General features: G+C 39.0%; 1 protein-coding gene and 1 non-coding gene across 2 annotated transcripts in view; both read left to right on the forward strand.

Annotated features, from left to right (window-relative positions):
* SYNE2 (spectrin repeat containing nuclear envelope protein 2) overlaps positions 1–17,241 on the forward strand; it is a 352,560-nt gene that overhangs the window by 189,495 nt on the left and 145,824 nt on the right. Inside the window, 6 exon segments of the mRNA XM_020986547.2 lie at positions 536–667; positions 5,048–5,180; positions 5,183–5,226; positions 6,714–6,788; positions 7,924–8,034; positions 14,209–14,325. Coding sequence (XP_020842206.1) covers positions 536–667; positions 5,048–5,180; positions 5,183–5,226; positions 6,714–6,788; positions 7,924–8,034; positions 14,209–14,325 — 612 coding nt within the window.
* LOC144456462 (U6 spliceosomal RNA) lies at positions 8,555–8,661 on the forward strand. The gene has a single exon (XR_013485549.1). It is a non-coding gene; the product is annotated as a U6 spliceosomal RNA (small nuclear RNA).

Genomic DNA, 17,241 nt, shown 5'->3' on the forward strand with positions numbered 1-17,241 from the left:
TGTTTATGCAAAAATTCCTTATAGACTGCTCTATTCACCATGATAAACCAAAGTTAAGTAAATTAGGTCCACAAGGATCAGATAGCAAGTGTGTATGTATATGTGTGGTGTAGTAGTAGTAGTAGTAGTAGTAGTAGTAGTAGCAGCAGCAGCAGTAGTAGTAGTAGTAGTTTACTTGTGACCACTCTCCATCAAATAAGTGAAAACGTCTATATGCAGCAATTTTCACAGGACTTCTAGTTTTGTTTTGTTTTTTTGAGGCAATCAGAGTTAAGTGACTTCACTAAGGTTACATAGCTAGTAAGTGTCTGAGGCAAGATTTGAACTCCAGTCCTCCTGATTCTATCTACTGTGCCATCTAACTGCCTCACAGGACTTCTAACAGCAATGTGCAGACAAACAGTATTGGGTACCAGCAGCCAGGCTCCATGGAGTCAAGAAGTGAAGTTCCTTTGTCAGATGTTCTGCTTTGGTAAAGCAATAGAAGAATTCCAAATGCAGATTTCTAAATCAAGTGATGTTTTTCCTTCTATAGCTTGTCATGAAACAGACTAGTGAATGTGACCAAGAAATAGAAAATTTGAAGCATCAATTAAAGAATTATTCAACTGAATTTTCCTCTGAAAACCTGTCTGCTGACCAAGCCACCACCTTGCCACAGGTAGAGGTGAGTTTCATTTATTCATTCAGTATTTGTTGGGCACCTACTATGTGTGATACTGTGTAAGGTGCTGTTTTATTTCCTTTGTAATTATTCCTTCTGACCATAGCATATTTGCTCTACGTATTTCCTACCTATTCCCATTTTCTAAAGTGGTTCATTAGAACTACTTAAACTAAGCAACATCCTCCTTACTCAAATCCTTTTTTTAAAAATTATTTTTAATATAAATTTATTTTTAGCTTTCAACATTCACTTCCACAAGTTTTTGAGTTCCAAGTTTTCACTCCATCTCACCCCTCCCCCCACCCCAAGATGGCATGCATTCTGAATATTCCTTCCCCTCGTCTCTCCTCTCTTCTATCTCTCCCCCCTTCTCTTATCCTCTTCCCCTTCTATTTTCCTGTAGGGCAGGATAGACTTCTGTACCCCATCTCCTGTATTTCTTATTTCCCAGTCTTACTCAAATCCTAAAACAAAAACAGAATTATAGCTCACAAAGCTCTTGGTATGAGGAAGCAGGGAATGTGCTGTAGCAAAAGGCCACAATACCAACGTATTGGATTGCACTATCTATGTCAGCCCTGATCTGCTTTGGGATGTCCCCAAGTTAGCCTCACTTCATTCCTTCTAGTAGGACAGGAACAGACTTTGAGTTAGGTCTAAGGCTGCTGTAACCTTCAAGAGGTCAGATCCAGGCCTACACATGTGGGACTGGGCCCAAAGTATGGCAGCTGAGGACTTTATCTCATGTTAGATTCCTAGGGGACTAAATTTTAGAAGAAAATTCTCATTATAATGAATATGTTTTTTTCTGATAAAAGGGTCTGAATCACAAAGCTATTCACACGTGAAAGTAGGTGGCCCGGAAAACAATGCTTTGGTCAACCTGGCCATGCTTAATGATTTTTGCTAAATGATTTTATGAAAGTACTTCATCTGTTCCTTATTCATGTAAAACTTATTCCATCCAGTAAAAGAATTTGATCACGTGCTGTGTTCATTGTTTGTGAGAATTAAGCCCTTACTGTTAATACTGCTTTTGCTCTGTTATCAATTCGCAGTTAGCAGTGATAGTAGTAGCAATAATACAATAATAATAAACATTGAATAATATTATTTTAGAAGTGAAAGGGATCTCAGCTACCATGCCATGCAAGCTGCTCATTTCACAAGTGAAAAAAAAAAAGCCCCAGAGTGGGTAAATGAGTTGCCCAAGGTGAGGGCCATTTTTAGGGCAGCTAGGTGGCACAGTGGACAGAACTGGGCCTAGAATCAGGAAGACCAGAGTTCAAGTCTGGCCTCAGAAACTTATTAACTGTGTGACTCTAGGCAAGTCATTTAACCTCTGCCTTCCTCAGACCACAAATGGGTTTCTTAATAATAGATTTATTTTAACAAAATTCTGACACATCAAAGCAATTTGAATATCATATGACATCTGTTTAAAGAGATTTTTCCTGGACAGCTCAGACAGCATGGTCTAGTGGAAAGATTGGAAATCTTCAGAAGCATAGGCCCAGGTCTGAATCTTGGCTCTGATGCTTGTTAACCATGTGACTATGAGAGTTATCTCACTTCTCAGTGCCTTATTTTCTTTATTTGTAAGGCAAAGGGGTTGAATTCTGTGTCTTCCAGTTCTAAAGCCTGTGATTCTAAGATTTAGTGTTTATTCATTCAACAACCATTTGTTAAGCTCCTAGAATATGCAAGATACTATACTAGGTCCTGGGTTACAAAGACGAGACTAAAATTATTTCTTACTTCAAGAAGCTTGTCTTCTACTGGGAGAATATGCCACTTACCCAGACAAGTAACTGTAAGATCCTTTGGGGAGGAAGGAAGTGCTAAGCACAAAGAGGGCTGGATAAAGGCTTTGCAGAAGGTAGCACCAAGTTTGATCCTAGAAGGAAACTGAGGTTCTAGGAGATAGGTGACAAACTGTGCAAAGGCAGGAAATGGAGTATGTGTTATATGGTGCTTAGAATCCTCGGGTACTAAAGAATGCATTCTTGCCTGCTGGAATATTGTATTCCAAGTTCTCTGCTGCTTTTTACCAGCGATTGTTAAAGGATGTGGGATCCTGACTATGGATTCTTGGTACTTGAATTTTTTCTTTCTGGCTGCTTATAGTTTATTTTTCTCTGACCTGGAAGCCCTGGGTTTTGGCTATGACATTCCCGGGAGGTTTCATTTTGGGGTTTCTTTCAGAAGAAACTGGAGGATTCTTTCTATTTCCACTTTGAAATCTGGGCAGTTTTCTTTTCAAGATCTGTTGAAATAGGATGTCTACACTCTTTTTTTTTTGTAATAGTATTCAGAAAGTTCAATAGTTCTCAATTGTTTTTCACTTTACCTGTTTTCTAGTTCAGTTGTTTTGCTGTGAGATTATTTACACTTTCTTCCAGTTTTTCAGGCTTTTTACTTTGTTTGCTGTTGATTCCCTTTCTAATTCTTTTTTACATATTTCTTTCCTTGTTTTTCCTCAAGCACTCTGATTCCATTTGTAAAAAGTATTTTTTAACTTTTTTTTTTAAGCTCTTGCTTCATCTCTTCTAGTAATTCTAGTTTGGTTTGTGTCCAAGCTGTGTTTTTCTCTGAGCCATTGCTTGTAGATGTTTTAGAATCATTCTCTTCTATGCTTGCATCTCAAGTGTCCTTGCCACCATGATAGCTCACTATGGTAGGGTTGTTTTGGTTTTGTCTTTTTTGCAGTCTTCCTGCAACTTTCTGATTTTGGACTTGGTAGGAGGGCTGGGTTCCGCCATACTTTTAGAGGGAAGGCCTGGCCTGGTCCTGTTGCTGTTTCTTTGGGTTACTGAATGTTATGTTATTCCACGATCTCAGGGACAGGCTGAGGACTTACAGGCTTCCAGAGCTCCCAAAGTGGGAGGATCTGATCCAGGGGAAAGTCTGATTGCTTCCCCCACTCTCTGGTCTGAGCTCATAAGTTCCTGATCCAGTTTTGGGTCTGTGTACTCCACCCCTATCAGCCAATTGGCACCTATCCCTGTTGCGGTTCCCTGGTATGGGTTTGGGGGGGGCCCACTATGGGGCTGGGACCACATTTATGCTGGTTGCACAGCCTCTCCCTGGATGTTGGAGTGTTCTACTTAGCCCTTGTCTCGACTCTGTCCTTAGTGTCTGCAGACCTCTGTCTATCTGCCAGTGCTGAGCTGGGCCAGACAAAGGACTCACTATGAATTCTTCTGTATTTCTCCATCACGATTCAGTCTAGTGCATTTTATAAATCTGTTTGATGGAGTTATGGATGGGAACTCAGTTGTATTATTTCCTTCTAGTCTGCCATCTTGGCTCTGCCTTCCTCACTTATACGTAATACATTCTCTAGCTTCCTTCAAAACACATCTAATGTGCGACTTTCTAGCCATCCTTCTTCTCCTCTTTTGCCAACTCCAAATTAGTGTGCAGTAACTCTGTGTTTTGTATGTACCTGTCTGTATCCACTTTGGTTCCCCCACTTATTTACGTAAGTGTTTGGAAGGCAGATGTCGTGTTTCTCTATAGATTTAGAGATCTAGAAAGAGCTTCAGAGGTCATCTAGTGCAGCTTTTCATTTTACAGATGAGGAAAACAAGGTCCACAGAGGTTAAGTGACTTATTGAAGGTCACAAGTGTCAAAGGTGAGATTTGAACTCTGGTCCTCTTACCCAGAGTCCAGTTCTCTTTCCATTGCGGTAAATGAGTTTTTGTTACACTGAATTGAATTGAAAATCCATTTCCTTTGAGTGTTAGTGAAATTTAGTAGTTTAAAAATAAGAAAAGTCATTTTGTATTTCTCAGACGAGCGTGAGTTAATTTCTTTTCAGGGAGGGAGGGAAGGGAAGGATAGAATTTGGAACTCAAAACTTGAAAAAAACAAAATGTTAAAAATGGTTTTAACATGTAATTGGGGAAAAACAAAATATTATATATCAAAATTAAAGAAATACATTAGGCTTTACACAAAGAGGAGGTATATATATGGCTTCCAAAAGTCTTTGTTCAATTTAAAGCGTAAATAGCTTAAAACTTAAGCACTCTGTGTTCTCCTTGTGTCATAGCAGAGTTTAGGGACAGTAATAAATCTGTAAGATATTTGTAGCTTCCTCCCTTGGGCACCAAGATAGTGAGGTAGCTTTGTGTCATAGGAAGCTGCCTTGGGAGCCAGAGAATATGGTTTCTGATCCTGGCTCTCTTGCCTCTGTGGCCTTGGGCAAGTAAATTTCAGTTTCCTTTTATAAAATGAAAGACTTGAACTAGATCAATCCTTTTCTGGTTCAAAATCTTTAATCCTGCTACTTTATTACTAATCAAATAACAGTGAAATCTGTCCCTTAGAGTTTCCACTCTTGATAAATAAAGTAATCATTCTTCCCCACACAGAGAGAAGTAGACTGTATAAAAGAACAGATCCTGGGCTTGAATCAGAAAAAAGAAGACTTGTTGATGGGCTTGAAGACAACAGTCCTGGCTCTCCATCAGCATTTGCAGCAAGAAAAACAAGAATTAGAAAAGGAACAGAGGAATCTGGAGTGGCTGAGGGGGACGTTTCTGAATGGAAAGTAAGTATGACCATAGTAGCAACAGCAGACATTTAAGCGTCTGCTGCAGCAAAATCCTGTGTCACCATGGAGAGAACGTTGGGCCTGGAGTCCAGGAAGACCTACGTTCAAAGGTGACCTCAAGCACGTCTGACTGTGTGACCCTGAGTAATTGTGTCTGCCTCAGTTTCGTCAACTGTAGAATGGGGATCATAATAGCCCCTCAAATGAGATCATTTGTAAAGCATTTAGCATGGTGCCTGACACGTAATAGGCACTTAATAAATGCTTGTTTCCCTCCCTTTTGTAGGTCCTGATAAAAATATAAAGATGACTAAAATGTAAGACAGGATGCCAGCCTTCAGAGAACTTCCAGTACAGTAGGGAAACTATGACGAGTCCATTGATATAAATTACATACAGGGTGTCCTAAAAGTGTTAGTGCAGTTTTAGACTTTAATGGCTTTAAATAGTTGTTGTTTTTTTTTTTAAGACAACCTAACATAGTTTTATGGCAGCTAGGTAGAGCAGTGGATAGAGCACCAGCCCTGGAGTCTGGAAGACACATCTTCCTGAGTTCAACTCTAACACCAGACACTTACCAGCTATGTGACCCCGGGCAACGTCACTTGACCCTGTTTGCCTCAATTTCTTCAATTGTAAAATGAGCTAGAGAAGGAAATGGCAAACCATCCCAGTATCTTTGCTAAGGAAGTCCCAAATGGGGTGAAACAACCGAATAACAATACAAGTAGTTTTAAGTATTAAAGTTTAAATTACACTAGAGTTTAAATCCTTACTAACACTTTAGGGACACTGTATTTTTTTTTTAAAGAAACAATTTTTGGCCTGTATTTTCACAAAGGTTAAAAGTGCAAGGTGGTAAGAAGATGAGGGATAAGAAAGGCCATCATATTTCTTTGTTTCAACCCACCTGAGGTTCTTTATTTTTGTCAGTGTGCCACAATGATGTTTTTTTCTAAAAGGAATATCTAAGCCGGAGATTGTTCATAAACATTAAAAAAAAAACTCTAGGTGTGTTTGTTCTGGATGTGACCCAGTACTGTTCCACATAGTTTGTTAATGAGGTGCTTGTGAAATTCCTTCACTAGCTAGGCAGCAGCCACCCTTTGAAGTCTCCACCTCCTCTTGAAAGGACAGCCCCATTTTCAGTCAGTGGGAAGTGTGGTAAAGTACCTTCCTGACCCTGATGTTCCTAGGGTGGTGAGGCAGAGAAACAGAGGAGTCAATACAGCTGAAGCATATCTAGGTTTGGTCCCCAACAACCCCCTAGTAATTTAGTCGGACAAACCCAAACAAGCTATTCTGTGCATGCAGGGCCTAAAGCCATAGGTGTGGAGACCAGTGTGGGTGGCAAAGGACTTAGATCGGCAACTGGGATAAAAAGTAAGTTTCAAAAATAGCATCACAAAAATGTGGAAAGGAGTGGTCGGGTGTGATGTTGTAGGGGAACCTGATTAGCTCTGTTTTTGTACTTCACCTTTCAGCCGAAAAGGAAAGGATCCATGTTTCTCCCACCATCAATCATTGAAGAGACAGAAGAAAGTTCACAGAAAAGCGAAGTAAGGAAAAGACTGTTTTTTTAATGCTAAGATTTATTCATCTGAAATTCTAAAAAAAGAAAAGGAAAAGAAAATTAAGTGAAAATATATGAAAATGAATATAAACATGGAGAATTTTTTTAAAATTAATTTTGCTATGTTAGAAGGTTTGAAGCAATTATACTCTAGTCTTGTCTTTACCTGAAGTATAATTAAATCTACCCCAAAGTATCTGAGATTTAATGTAAACAAGGTTTTGTGGGAGGCTTAAAAAAAAAACCTTCCTTGAAATATCGTGAAGTTTTAAGAACATGGTATTTGTTGCTCCAAGTTTAATTTTTGAGACTGTACTTTACCATATTTGAATTCATCTTTAGACTAAAGCAATGCCACCTGGGACCAGAACAGCAGTGTTAAAAAGTAACGCTACTAACTCTTACTGTTTCCATTATAGTTCTTTGAATAAGACATTTACCTATGTTTTTTTATGAAATCAATTTCAATTTCATTCTTATAAAAAAAATGAGGATTACAATGAGTCCTCTAAAAAAGAGAAGAAAATTGCAATAACTAATAGTTTGCATATCTCTTACACTTCTGCTAAGAGGTTTAATGCTCATTTTATAGATTGTCAAACTGATCCAGGGTCATTCAAAATGAATCTAATTCTTCAGCTTATCTCTAGCTTCCCTGGGAAGTTAGTGAGAGCCCTAAGCAGAAAGGGGATCTGTGTGAAAAGAATAAGGAACCCAAAAGTTTCATACTCTTTCCACCAGAAAACAAAATCCTTACTGCTTTGTGGGAAGGAGGGATGTGAGTTTGTGCATTTGTGGACAAGATAACTGAGGCAAAAAAAAAAATCATCTTTGGAATACTTCCCATCTGATTTTTTTAAAGATGTAGTTTAGGGCTAAAATTTTCCAGATTTCTCCAATATTTATCCTAAAGATGAGATTTTAATTGATGTCCAACCTCTCAAACTAAACCTTCTTTTTGTGTGAAAAAAGAAAGGAAAAAACTGTTGGATAAGAAAAAAAAATGCCAAAAAGAGACAGCCTGATAATTTAAAGAAGTCTCGTTTGAGGGAAGGTGATGAGGGCTATAATGAAAAGATCTCTTCTCTTTGTTAATGTCAATTCAATAAATTCTTTTTTAGAATGGAGATGAGGGAGCAGAGTCAGCTTCTAGTCCTTGCTCGTTACACTGGGGACATGAGAGAAACAAAGAAGACGACGGAGCCTCCTCTTCCTCTGGAACACTCATACAGGTACCCATTACTAATTTCCATCTCCCTCCCCAGATTTCTGTGTTAGCTTAGGAATTTTTTACCTTTCCATTTTTTCCTGTTTTTCTCTCAACAACTACTCTACATTTAAGATATCTACCTCAATCCAGCGAGGAAGCAAAAATAAGAAACCTCAGGTGGGTGCATGCTTTTTAATCCTAGGAAATATAGTGAAAGGACATCAACTGAGCCTTAACATTTTAGCACTTGCGTTTCATCGTCTCTGCATAAATACAAAGACCATAACTATCATTTCACATTTTAAAATTTGGACATAAAGGAGCGATTTGGATGATTAAAACGTGCTTAGCTTTTAGAAGATTTAAGCAAATTCAAATGTACAAAGCCCTACTCTACTAAAACTACTCTGTCAAGTCACATGTGACCTAATCAGCAAACCCAGTGCCCTTTTCCTCGGTCCTCATCTTCCTCGATCTCCCTCCAGCATTTTACATTCCCTTCCCTCTTGGGTCCCTTGATTTCCATGAAATTCTGCCCTCTTGTACTTGCTTTGGTAATATTTATACTAAAATTGGAATGATACAGAGATGATGGGCATGGCCCCTGTGCAAGGATGACAAGCAAATTCATGAAAGCATTCTCTATTTTAAAAAAAGGCAGGGGAAGGGGGAGGAGAAAGAAGAGAAAAGGGGAATTGTACCCTCTGTTTTCTTCCTAATTACAATTTTAAAATTTCTGCTTTTCTTTTTCCTCTCACTGGCTTCTCTTCCTCTTTTTGCTCTCTGGATATAAGCATTCCTCCAAAGCTTTTGTCAATACTGTCTTCTGTTTGTTATGTCCTTGATAACTTCATGTGTCATCTGCTCATGACTTCAACTGTACCACCGTAGCAATGAGGTCGTACAATAGATAGGGTGTTGCTCCCCTTTAGGGGCAGCTAGGTGGCGCAGCGGATAGGCACCGGCCTGGGTTCAAATCCAGCCTCAGACACTTGACACTTACTAGCTGTGTGACCCTGGGCAAGTCACTTAACCTTATTGCCTAGCCAAAAAGAAAATAAAATAGGGTGTTGTATGTGCTGCCAGGAAGACCTGAGTTTAAATCACGTATCAGACATTTATTAACCAAGTGACCCTGGGCAAGTCAATGAACCTCTCTCAGCCTCGGTTTCCCCATCTCTAAAACAAAGATAACTTACCTGCCAGGGTTGTTCTAAAGCACTTTTCAAAACTTAAAGCTGCTTATCAAGCAGTTCTCAAACTTTTTGGTCTCAGGATTCTTTTATGCTCTTAAAGATTATTGAGGACTGCCAAAAGTGTTTGTTTATATTTATTGATATTTACCATATAAATTAATTAAAATGGATAATAAAATAATTAACAAAAATAATAAATGGATAATAAAATAATTAAAATAGATAAATAAAATTCTTATTTATTAGTTCATTTAAAATTAATACTAATAAACCCAACACATGTTAACATAAATAATATATTTTTATGAAAATAACAATTTTCCAAAACAAAAAAAAAACTTAGAAGAGTGGCATTGTTTTACGTATTTTTGCAAGTCTTTTTAACGACTGGCTTAATTGAAGACATCTGGATTCTCCTATCTGCTTCTACATTCAATCTGTTCCCACATATATCATTGGCATTTCTACATATTACTAACAAAGCTCAACAGCAAGAGATAGAAAGAGAAATCTCATTTCAAGTTATTGTAGACATTATAAAATATTTATGAGTCTACTTGCCAAAACAAATCCAGGAACTATATAAACACAATTACAAAACACTTTTCACACAAATAAAGTCAGATCTAAATAACTGGAAAAACATCAGTTGCTCATGGGTAGGCCAAGCTAATATAATAAAAATGACAATTCTACCTAAATTAATTTACTTATTCAGTGCCATATCAAATTACCAAAAACTTATTTTATAGAGCTAGAAAAAAATAATAACAAGATTCATCTGGAAGGACAAAGGTCCAGAATAGCAAGGGAATTAATGAAAAGAAATGCAGGGGAAGGTGGCTTAGCTGTACCAGATCTTAAATTGTATTATAAAGCAGCCATCATCAGAACTACTTGGTACTGACTAAGAAATAGAGTGGTGGGTCAGTGGGGTATGTTCGGTATGGAAGACGCAGTAATCAATGACTATAGTATTCTGCATTCAACCTGTAACAATATGTTGTTTGGGTTGAAGTATGTGAGGAAGATATATCCAGCGTCACATAGATATGCTATTGGAAAAGGGAAGAATATTTTTATAGGCCAATAATATGTTCTTATTACTGCAAAAATGGTTTTTGCTTCATAGCCCCTGAAAGGGTCTTAAAGGCCACCAGGAATCCCCAGACCATAGTTTTAGAACTGCTGTTCTGTGTAAATGGTAGCTGTTATTATGATCAGATCTTTGTGTATGAATGTTTGTTTGTATGTCTGTGTATACACACACACATACACACACACACACACACACACACACATGTGGGTACATATATGTATCTATTTCTAGAGAAAATGTTCTGACCTCTCCTTGCCCTAGATAGCCCTACCTCAAGTTTAACAAAAACAAAACTGCACTTATCAGATTCTCGCCAAAACCAGCTCTTCTTGATTTTCTAATTGCTGTTAATAGCATCACTGTGATCGCAGTCATCCAAGCTTAAAAATCTGGGAATCATTCTTTATTCTTCCATCTTCTAAGTTCTATCTAGTCTGTCAGTCTTACCAATTTTACCTGTGTAAGATCTTTCTATGTCACCTCCTGCTGCCATCACCCCAGCCCAGGCCCTCCTTACTATTTGCATGGCCTAACTGATCTCCATAATTCCCCACTGCCCGTTCTCACCATTCTACCCTCTGACACCTCCTAAAGCAGAGATCCGATCATTGAATTCCTTTTCTTAAAAACTTTGAGTAGCTCTCCCTTGTCTTATCAGATAAAAGCCCAATCTCCATAACTTGGCAATTAAGGTACTCCACAATTTGGCCCCAGTCCTATCTCAAACTATTTTCCCATTCTTCTCTCAACCCCTGCAATGCCAAAATTAGACTCCCCTGCAAAAAAAAAATATCCATGCCTTCCTACCTTTTTACCCTTTTTCGTGTCATTTCTTCAGTCTGAAATGCCCTCCCATCTTTTCTTATCAAAATCATACCTATCTTATGTTTTGCATGATTGAACATGTATAACTTATATAAAATTGCTTACTGTCCCAGGGAGGAAGGTGGTGAGGGAGAGGGAAAATTTGAAGGGCTTCAAATGCCCTGGCATAGGAGTATACATTTCATCATAGAGAATATAGGGACACGTTGAAGAATTCTGAGTAGAGGAGTGTTATGGTCAGACTTATGATTATAGAGAGGCAGTTAGGTGGTACAGTAGATAGAATGCCAGCACTGGAATCAGGAGAACTCATCTTTCCAAGTTCAAATTTGACCTCAGACACTTACTAGCTGCATGACCCTGAGCAAGTCACTTAACCTGTCTACCTCAGTTTGCTCATCTGTAAAATGAGCGAGAGAAGGAAGTGGCAAAGTACTCCAATGTCTTTGCCAAGAACATCCCAAATGGGGTCAGAAAGAGCGAGACACGACTGAATAACAACATGATTAAAGAAGATTACTTTGGCAGCTGTGTGAGAGAGAAGGTAGAATGGTCCAGATGAGGGGTGATGAGGTCCTGTGCTAAGATGGTGGCCATCTGGATAGTAAGAGAGGGAACGAGTGCAAGAAGGGCTAGGGAGATGAAACCAAGAGTTGGCAGCTGGTTAGACACAGGGGATGAGGGAGAGAAGAGGACTCAAGGAACCAGTCAATCAATAAGCATTTATTAACAAGCATTTATTTGGTCCTTACTATATTCCAGGCCCTGTGCTAAAGAAAAGTTAATGTAGCCACTGTCTTCAAAGAGCTTACAGTTAAAAGGGAGGGACAAAATGTAAATGACCAGGTAAATACAAGATACATACAGAGTAGATAGAAGGTAATCTATGAGGGAAAGGCAATAGAGGTGGGGGAACTGGGAAAGGCCTCCAGCAGGAGGGGGGAATTGAGCTGAGTCTTGAAGGAAGCCAGGAAAACCAAGAGGCAGAACATTCCAGGAGCCATTGCAAAGAAACAGGGATGGAAACTGGAGAGTCATGTTTGAGAGCTTACAAATAGAGCAGGTTAGCTAGATTATATAGGACACGGAGAGGAATAAAGTATAAATCAGGAAAGGTCAGAAGAGCTTTAAATGTCAAAGAAGGAAGTTTGTGTTTGATCCTAGATAAGGAGCCAGTGGAACTCATTGATCAGAAAGATATGATTAGAGCTAGGCTTTCAGAAATTTGCCTTGGCAGCTGAGTGGAGAATGGATTGGAATGGAGAGAGGCTTGAAGGAGGGACACTGGTTTGAATGTTACTGTAATAGCCTAGGTGAGAGGTAGTGAAGGGCTAACCTAGGGATGTGGCTGTATGAGTGAATGAAAAGGGACACATACCAGAGATGTTGTGAAGGCAAAGATGAGGGACTTCAACGTGAAGTGAAGGATGGCGGTCCCTAGGGAGAAACTGAGAAGTTTGGAAAAGGAGCAGTTCGGGGTGGGGAAGAGGTAAGGACGAGTTCTTCTTTGGCCATGTTGAGTTTGAAATGTCAATAGGATATCCAGTTAGAGATATTTAGCAAGTAGTTGGCTATGGGAGACTGGAGCTCATGAGAGAGATTAGGGATAGATGGATGGCCCTAGCAGTCATCTACATAGAGAGGGTTATTGAACTCATGGGAACAAGTGGGAAAACTAAGGAAGAGAAAGTAGAGAAGGAATGATGTCCAAGAAGAGGGCCTTTAGTGCAAAGGAGAAAGCTAATTACCCATAAAGGAGATTGAGAATGAGTGTTAAGTCTTACCCTAAGTGCTAGGGGAAAGTACCAAAAGAAAGCTGTGTCATGGAATCCAAAGGAAAACTACAATAGAAGAAGGAGTAGTCAAGAATGTCAGAAGCAGCGGGGAGCTCAGTTAGGATATGTATTGACTTAACAGTTAAGAGAACACTGCTAACTTTTGTTAAATTTCAGTAGACTGGTTGGGTTAGACACCAGATTGCAAGGTGTTGAGAAGTGAGTAGGTTTTGAGGAAAGAGAGGTAATGCATGTAATTCTTTCTAGGAGTTTCGAACTAAAAGGGAGAAAAGATACAGGATTGGAGGAGTCCGGTGAAGAAGTTTTATTTGCTTGTTGGCTTTTAAGGATAGAGACTCGAGCATGTTTGTGAAAAGTAAGGAAGCAGGAAGGGGCCAAGAGATCAGGGGAAGTTGAAGATGAGAAAAAGGGTATAATTAGAGGGGCGGTCTTTTAAAGAATACAAGAGGGGATGATATAAAGTGAATAAAACAGCTAAGTTGGGCATGAAAAGGGTTATCTCTGCTCTTGAATCTGGAGCAAAAGTTTAAGAGGTTGGGTGATGACATAGACGGGTTTTGAGGTGTAGAAAAGGAGAAATGAGAGAGGCAAGTCAATTGATCTTTGGATCTTAATTTTCTTATTTGGAAAATGAAGGGTTGGATTGGATCATCTTTAAAACCTTTTCTAATTCTAAAATTCCATGATTATGAAGGTTGCAAAACCAACTAACAGAAACATAAAGCTACTAACTCAATTAGAACTGGCAATGAGCAAAGCTTTCTAAAGCAAAGCTTTTCACTCCCCTGCAAGACCGTTTTTGCTGTTATTCAGTCATTTTTCAGTCATGTTCCACTCTTTGTGACCTCATTTGAGATTTTCTTGATAAAGATACTAGAGTGGTTTGTCACTTCCTTCTCCAGCTCATTTTACAGATGAGGAAACTGAGGGAAACAGGGTTAAGTGACTTGCCCAGGGTCACATAGTATCTGAGACTGGATTTGAATTTAAAGATGAGTTTTCCTGATTCTAAGCCCAGTGCTCTATGCACTGTGCTACCTAGTCTCCCGAGACTTTTACTATGTCCCCAAATAAAAACAGAAAAGGCTTTGAACTCCTTCGAATAAGTTAAGCTTATTGAGGTCACTGAATATTATTTTTCTTGAATAGCCATTCTTTCCAAATGTATGTAGTGTTCCTAAACATCGCTTCACCCACCTCGATTGTAAAACACGCAGACGCAGGAAATATATGGTGATGGCACCATGGGAATTTTTATATTGCTATTGCTCTTATTACAGGAGGCAGATGGGCGAATTAGCACATATGATGGATGCAATACTCAAACAGTTGCTCCAAATCCATTGAAAAATGAGCAAGATCTAGACTCCTCTCCAAGCCATATCCAGCGCACAGTGGTGAGTTGTTTTTTGTAATGATTTAATAACATTAACATAAGGCATTAAGTACCCAGGTGCTCTGGGATAATCTGTACAATCTGAGAACCTTTTGAACTTTTACATAGTAATCTTTGCCATACACATGCAAGACTGGGAGATTTTTATCATGACAGCTTTACAAATGGAGTCATTGAAATACAGAGAAGTTAACTAATTTACCCATGATGCTGCCAATAGTCCAGAGATGCCATTGTTCTTTCCACCAAATGTTACCTTTCAAGTCTAGGTTAACTAGAAACATGTGTATAATCTTCCACATCCGGGATACTCAAAAGTGTGTTCCAAAATGGTTCTCTGTTTATGGATTGCCCTCTCATTATGTCACGTAGGTTATTTTTCTGCTTCTCTAGCTAAACTGCTAGGTATTTAAAGATAGGGACCGGGTCCTCTATTTCTTTTGTATCCCCAGAGAGCTTCCCATAGAATACTGAGCATACTGTAGGCATGCCGTAAATCCTTATTAATTATCAGACAAGAACAGTAGACCCAACCAAAATGGATTTGACAGGCTCAGTCAAACAAGTATTCATTCATTCATATGTTCATTCATTCAGTGCCTCATACCACAGGCACTGCGCTAAGTGCTAGGATTTGTTGTTGTCGAGTCGTTCTCAGTTGGGTCCAACTGGGGCACGTTTGGGTTTTCTCGACAGAGACACTGGATGGGTTTGCCATTTCCTTCTTCAGCTCATTTTTACAGATGAGGAGTCATACAGTTAGTAATTGTCTTGAGGCCAGATTTGAACTCAGGAAGATGAGTCTTCCTGACTCCAGGCCCAGCACTCTATCCACTGCATCACCTAGCTTCTAAGATTACAGAGACAAAAATACAACAGTCCTTGGCCTCAAGGAACTTACACTCTACCAGGGGTGAACCCCCCTATTGGCATGTTGTGATTGTTGTTTGGGCTTCATTCTCAAAAAGGACCATGACATCAGGAAGGTGATGCCAGGACTTGCAAGTGAGTCAGAATTAAGTGGAGGGCTGTGCAAAGTCACCAGCCTCGCTTTCTCCTCCAGAACCTTCTGGGTCTAGTGGCAAGATATAGTTCAGGAGGACTGGAGATAACCCCCTCCAGCTCCCCACCCCCTGTGTTGCTTTAGGAAGGAAGCTTTGTTCTAGGCAGTAATAACAATTGTCAGTGGAGCAATAGGGTGGTAGATTGTCTCACCCTTCATAGAAAAATGCTAATAATGATTCAGTTTATTGCCGCTTGAGATCAAGGTAAAAAGTTGAGAGAAGGAAGGTCAACGTGTCTGTACTGGCTAGGCCCTAGTGTCCTGGTGGATACCTGGATGAGATAAAGCATATAACTTTACAATGCTATACAATACCATGAGCTATCCAGAAGGAAGACTGAGGTGAGGCTAGACTCATTTGTCATGATCCACGAAGCTCCACATGAATCTGTTGATTGATACAACAGTATATATCAAGAGTATTTAATCAATGGCACAGATCTTACTAAGTAGCATCTGAAGCAAGTTTTAGAAGAATTTCACGATTATATGTTCCACTTGCTCGTAACTTTTTCTCTTCCTCCTTCTCCACCTCCTTGTCTCTCATGTGTTGCATTTTTTTATTTGAGCCTTTCCTTCTTCTCCTTTTTCCCTGCTCCACTGCCTTTGCTTTAGGTCAGCCAGAGGCCCTGTGGGCATTGTTTATTGCCTCCAGTGGGGCTCCACCCTTCCTTAGTTATTAACCTTAGGTCTGTACTTTTCTTTCTTGTGTGAATAAATAAGTTACTTATAATGTTTAATAAAAAAATAGATATAACCTCATTGATGTCTCATCCAAAATATTCAGTCTCCCCATTAACTCGGGCAGTTTTCAGAAGAAGAAATCAAAGCTATCTATAGTCATATGAAAAAATCATCAGTAGAGAAATGCAGATTAAAATAACTCTGAGGTACCACCTTTTACCTATCAGATTGGCCAATATGATAGAAAAGGAAAATGACAAATGTTGGAGGGGCTATGGAAAAATTGGGAAAATGCACTGTTGGTGGAATTGTGAACTGATCAGACCATTCTGGAAAGCAGTGTGGAAAATCTCCCAAATAGCTAAAAAAACTGCGCATACTCTTTGACCCAGCAATATCACTACTAGGTCTGTATCCCAAAGAAATCAAAGGAAAAGGAAAAGGACCTATATGTACAAAATATTTATCGCAGCTCTTTTTGTGGTGGCAAAGAATTGGAAATTGAGGGGATATCTCTCAATTGGGGACTGGCTGAACAAGTTATGGTATGTGGTTTGTAATTGTGATGGAATACTATTGAGCTTTAAGAAATGATGAGCAGGATGTTTAAAAAAAAAAAGACCTGGGAAAACTTACATGAACTGATGCAAGGTGAAGTGAGCAAAGCCAGTAGATCATTGTACACAATAACAGCCACATTGTGCTATGATCAACTCTGAATAACTCAGCTATTTCTCAATAGCGTGGATCTCAGTGATTCAAGATGATTCCCAAGGACTTATGATAAAAATGCTATCCACCTCCAGAGAAAGAATGATGGAGTCTGAATGCAGATGGAAGCATACTTTTTTTTTACTTGATTTTTCTTGGTGTTTTTTTTTTGTTCTATGTTTTCTTTTGCAACATGACTAATATGGAAATATGTTTTATATGACTGCAGGAAAAAAAAGTTTTGGCTAGGGGATTGACTATTGATTAAAATGATATTTTCCTTGTTTTCTATGGATTTCCATGATCCACATCACTATTGAAAATGAGTCTATAATACTATTTGGAATGTGAAGACCAAAAAATTAATGAAATTCCCCACTCTGATTCTGTGAGTATACTGTAATGTTACAACTATATTACACTTCAAAATCACAGAATTTCAGAGGTAGAGAGCTTACC

The sequence above is a fragment of the Phascolarctos cinereus genome, unplaced genomic scaffold, assembly GCF_003287225.1.
Source record: "Phascolarctos cinereus isolate Bilbo 61053 unplaced genomic scaffold, phaCin_HiC Scaffold_3;HRSCAF=262, whole genome shotgun sequence".
Classification (NCBI taxonomy): domain Eukaryota; kingdom Metazoa; phylum Chordata; class Mammalia; order Diprotodontia; family Phascolarctidae; genus Phascolarctos; species Phascolarctos cinereus.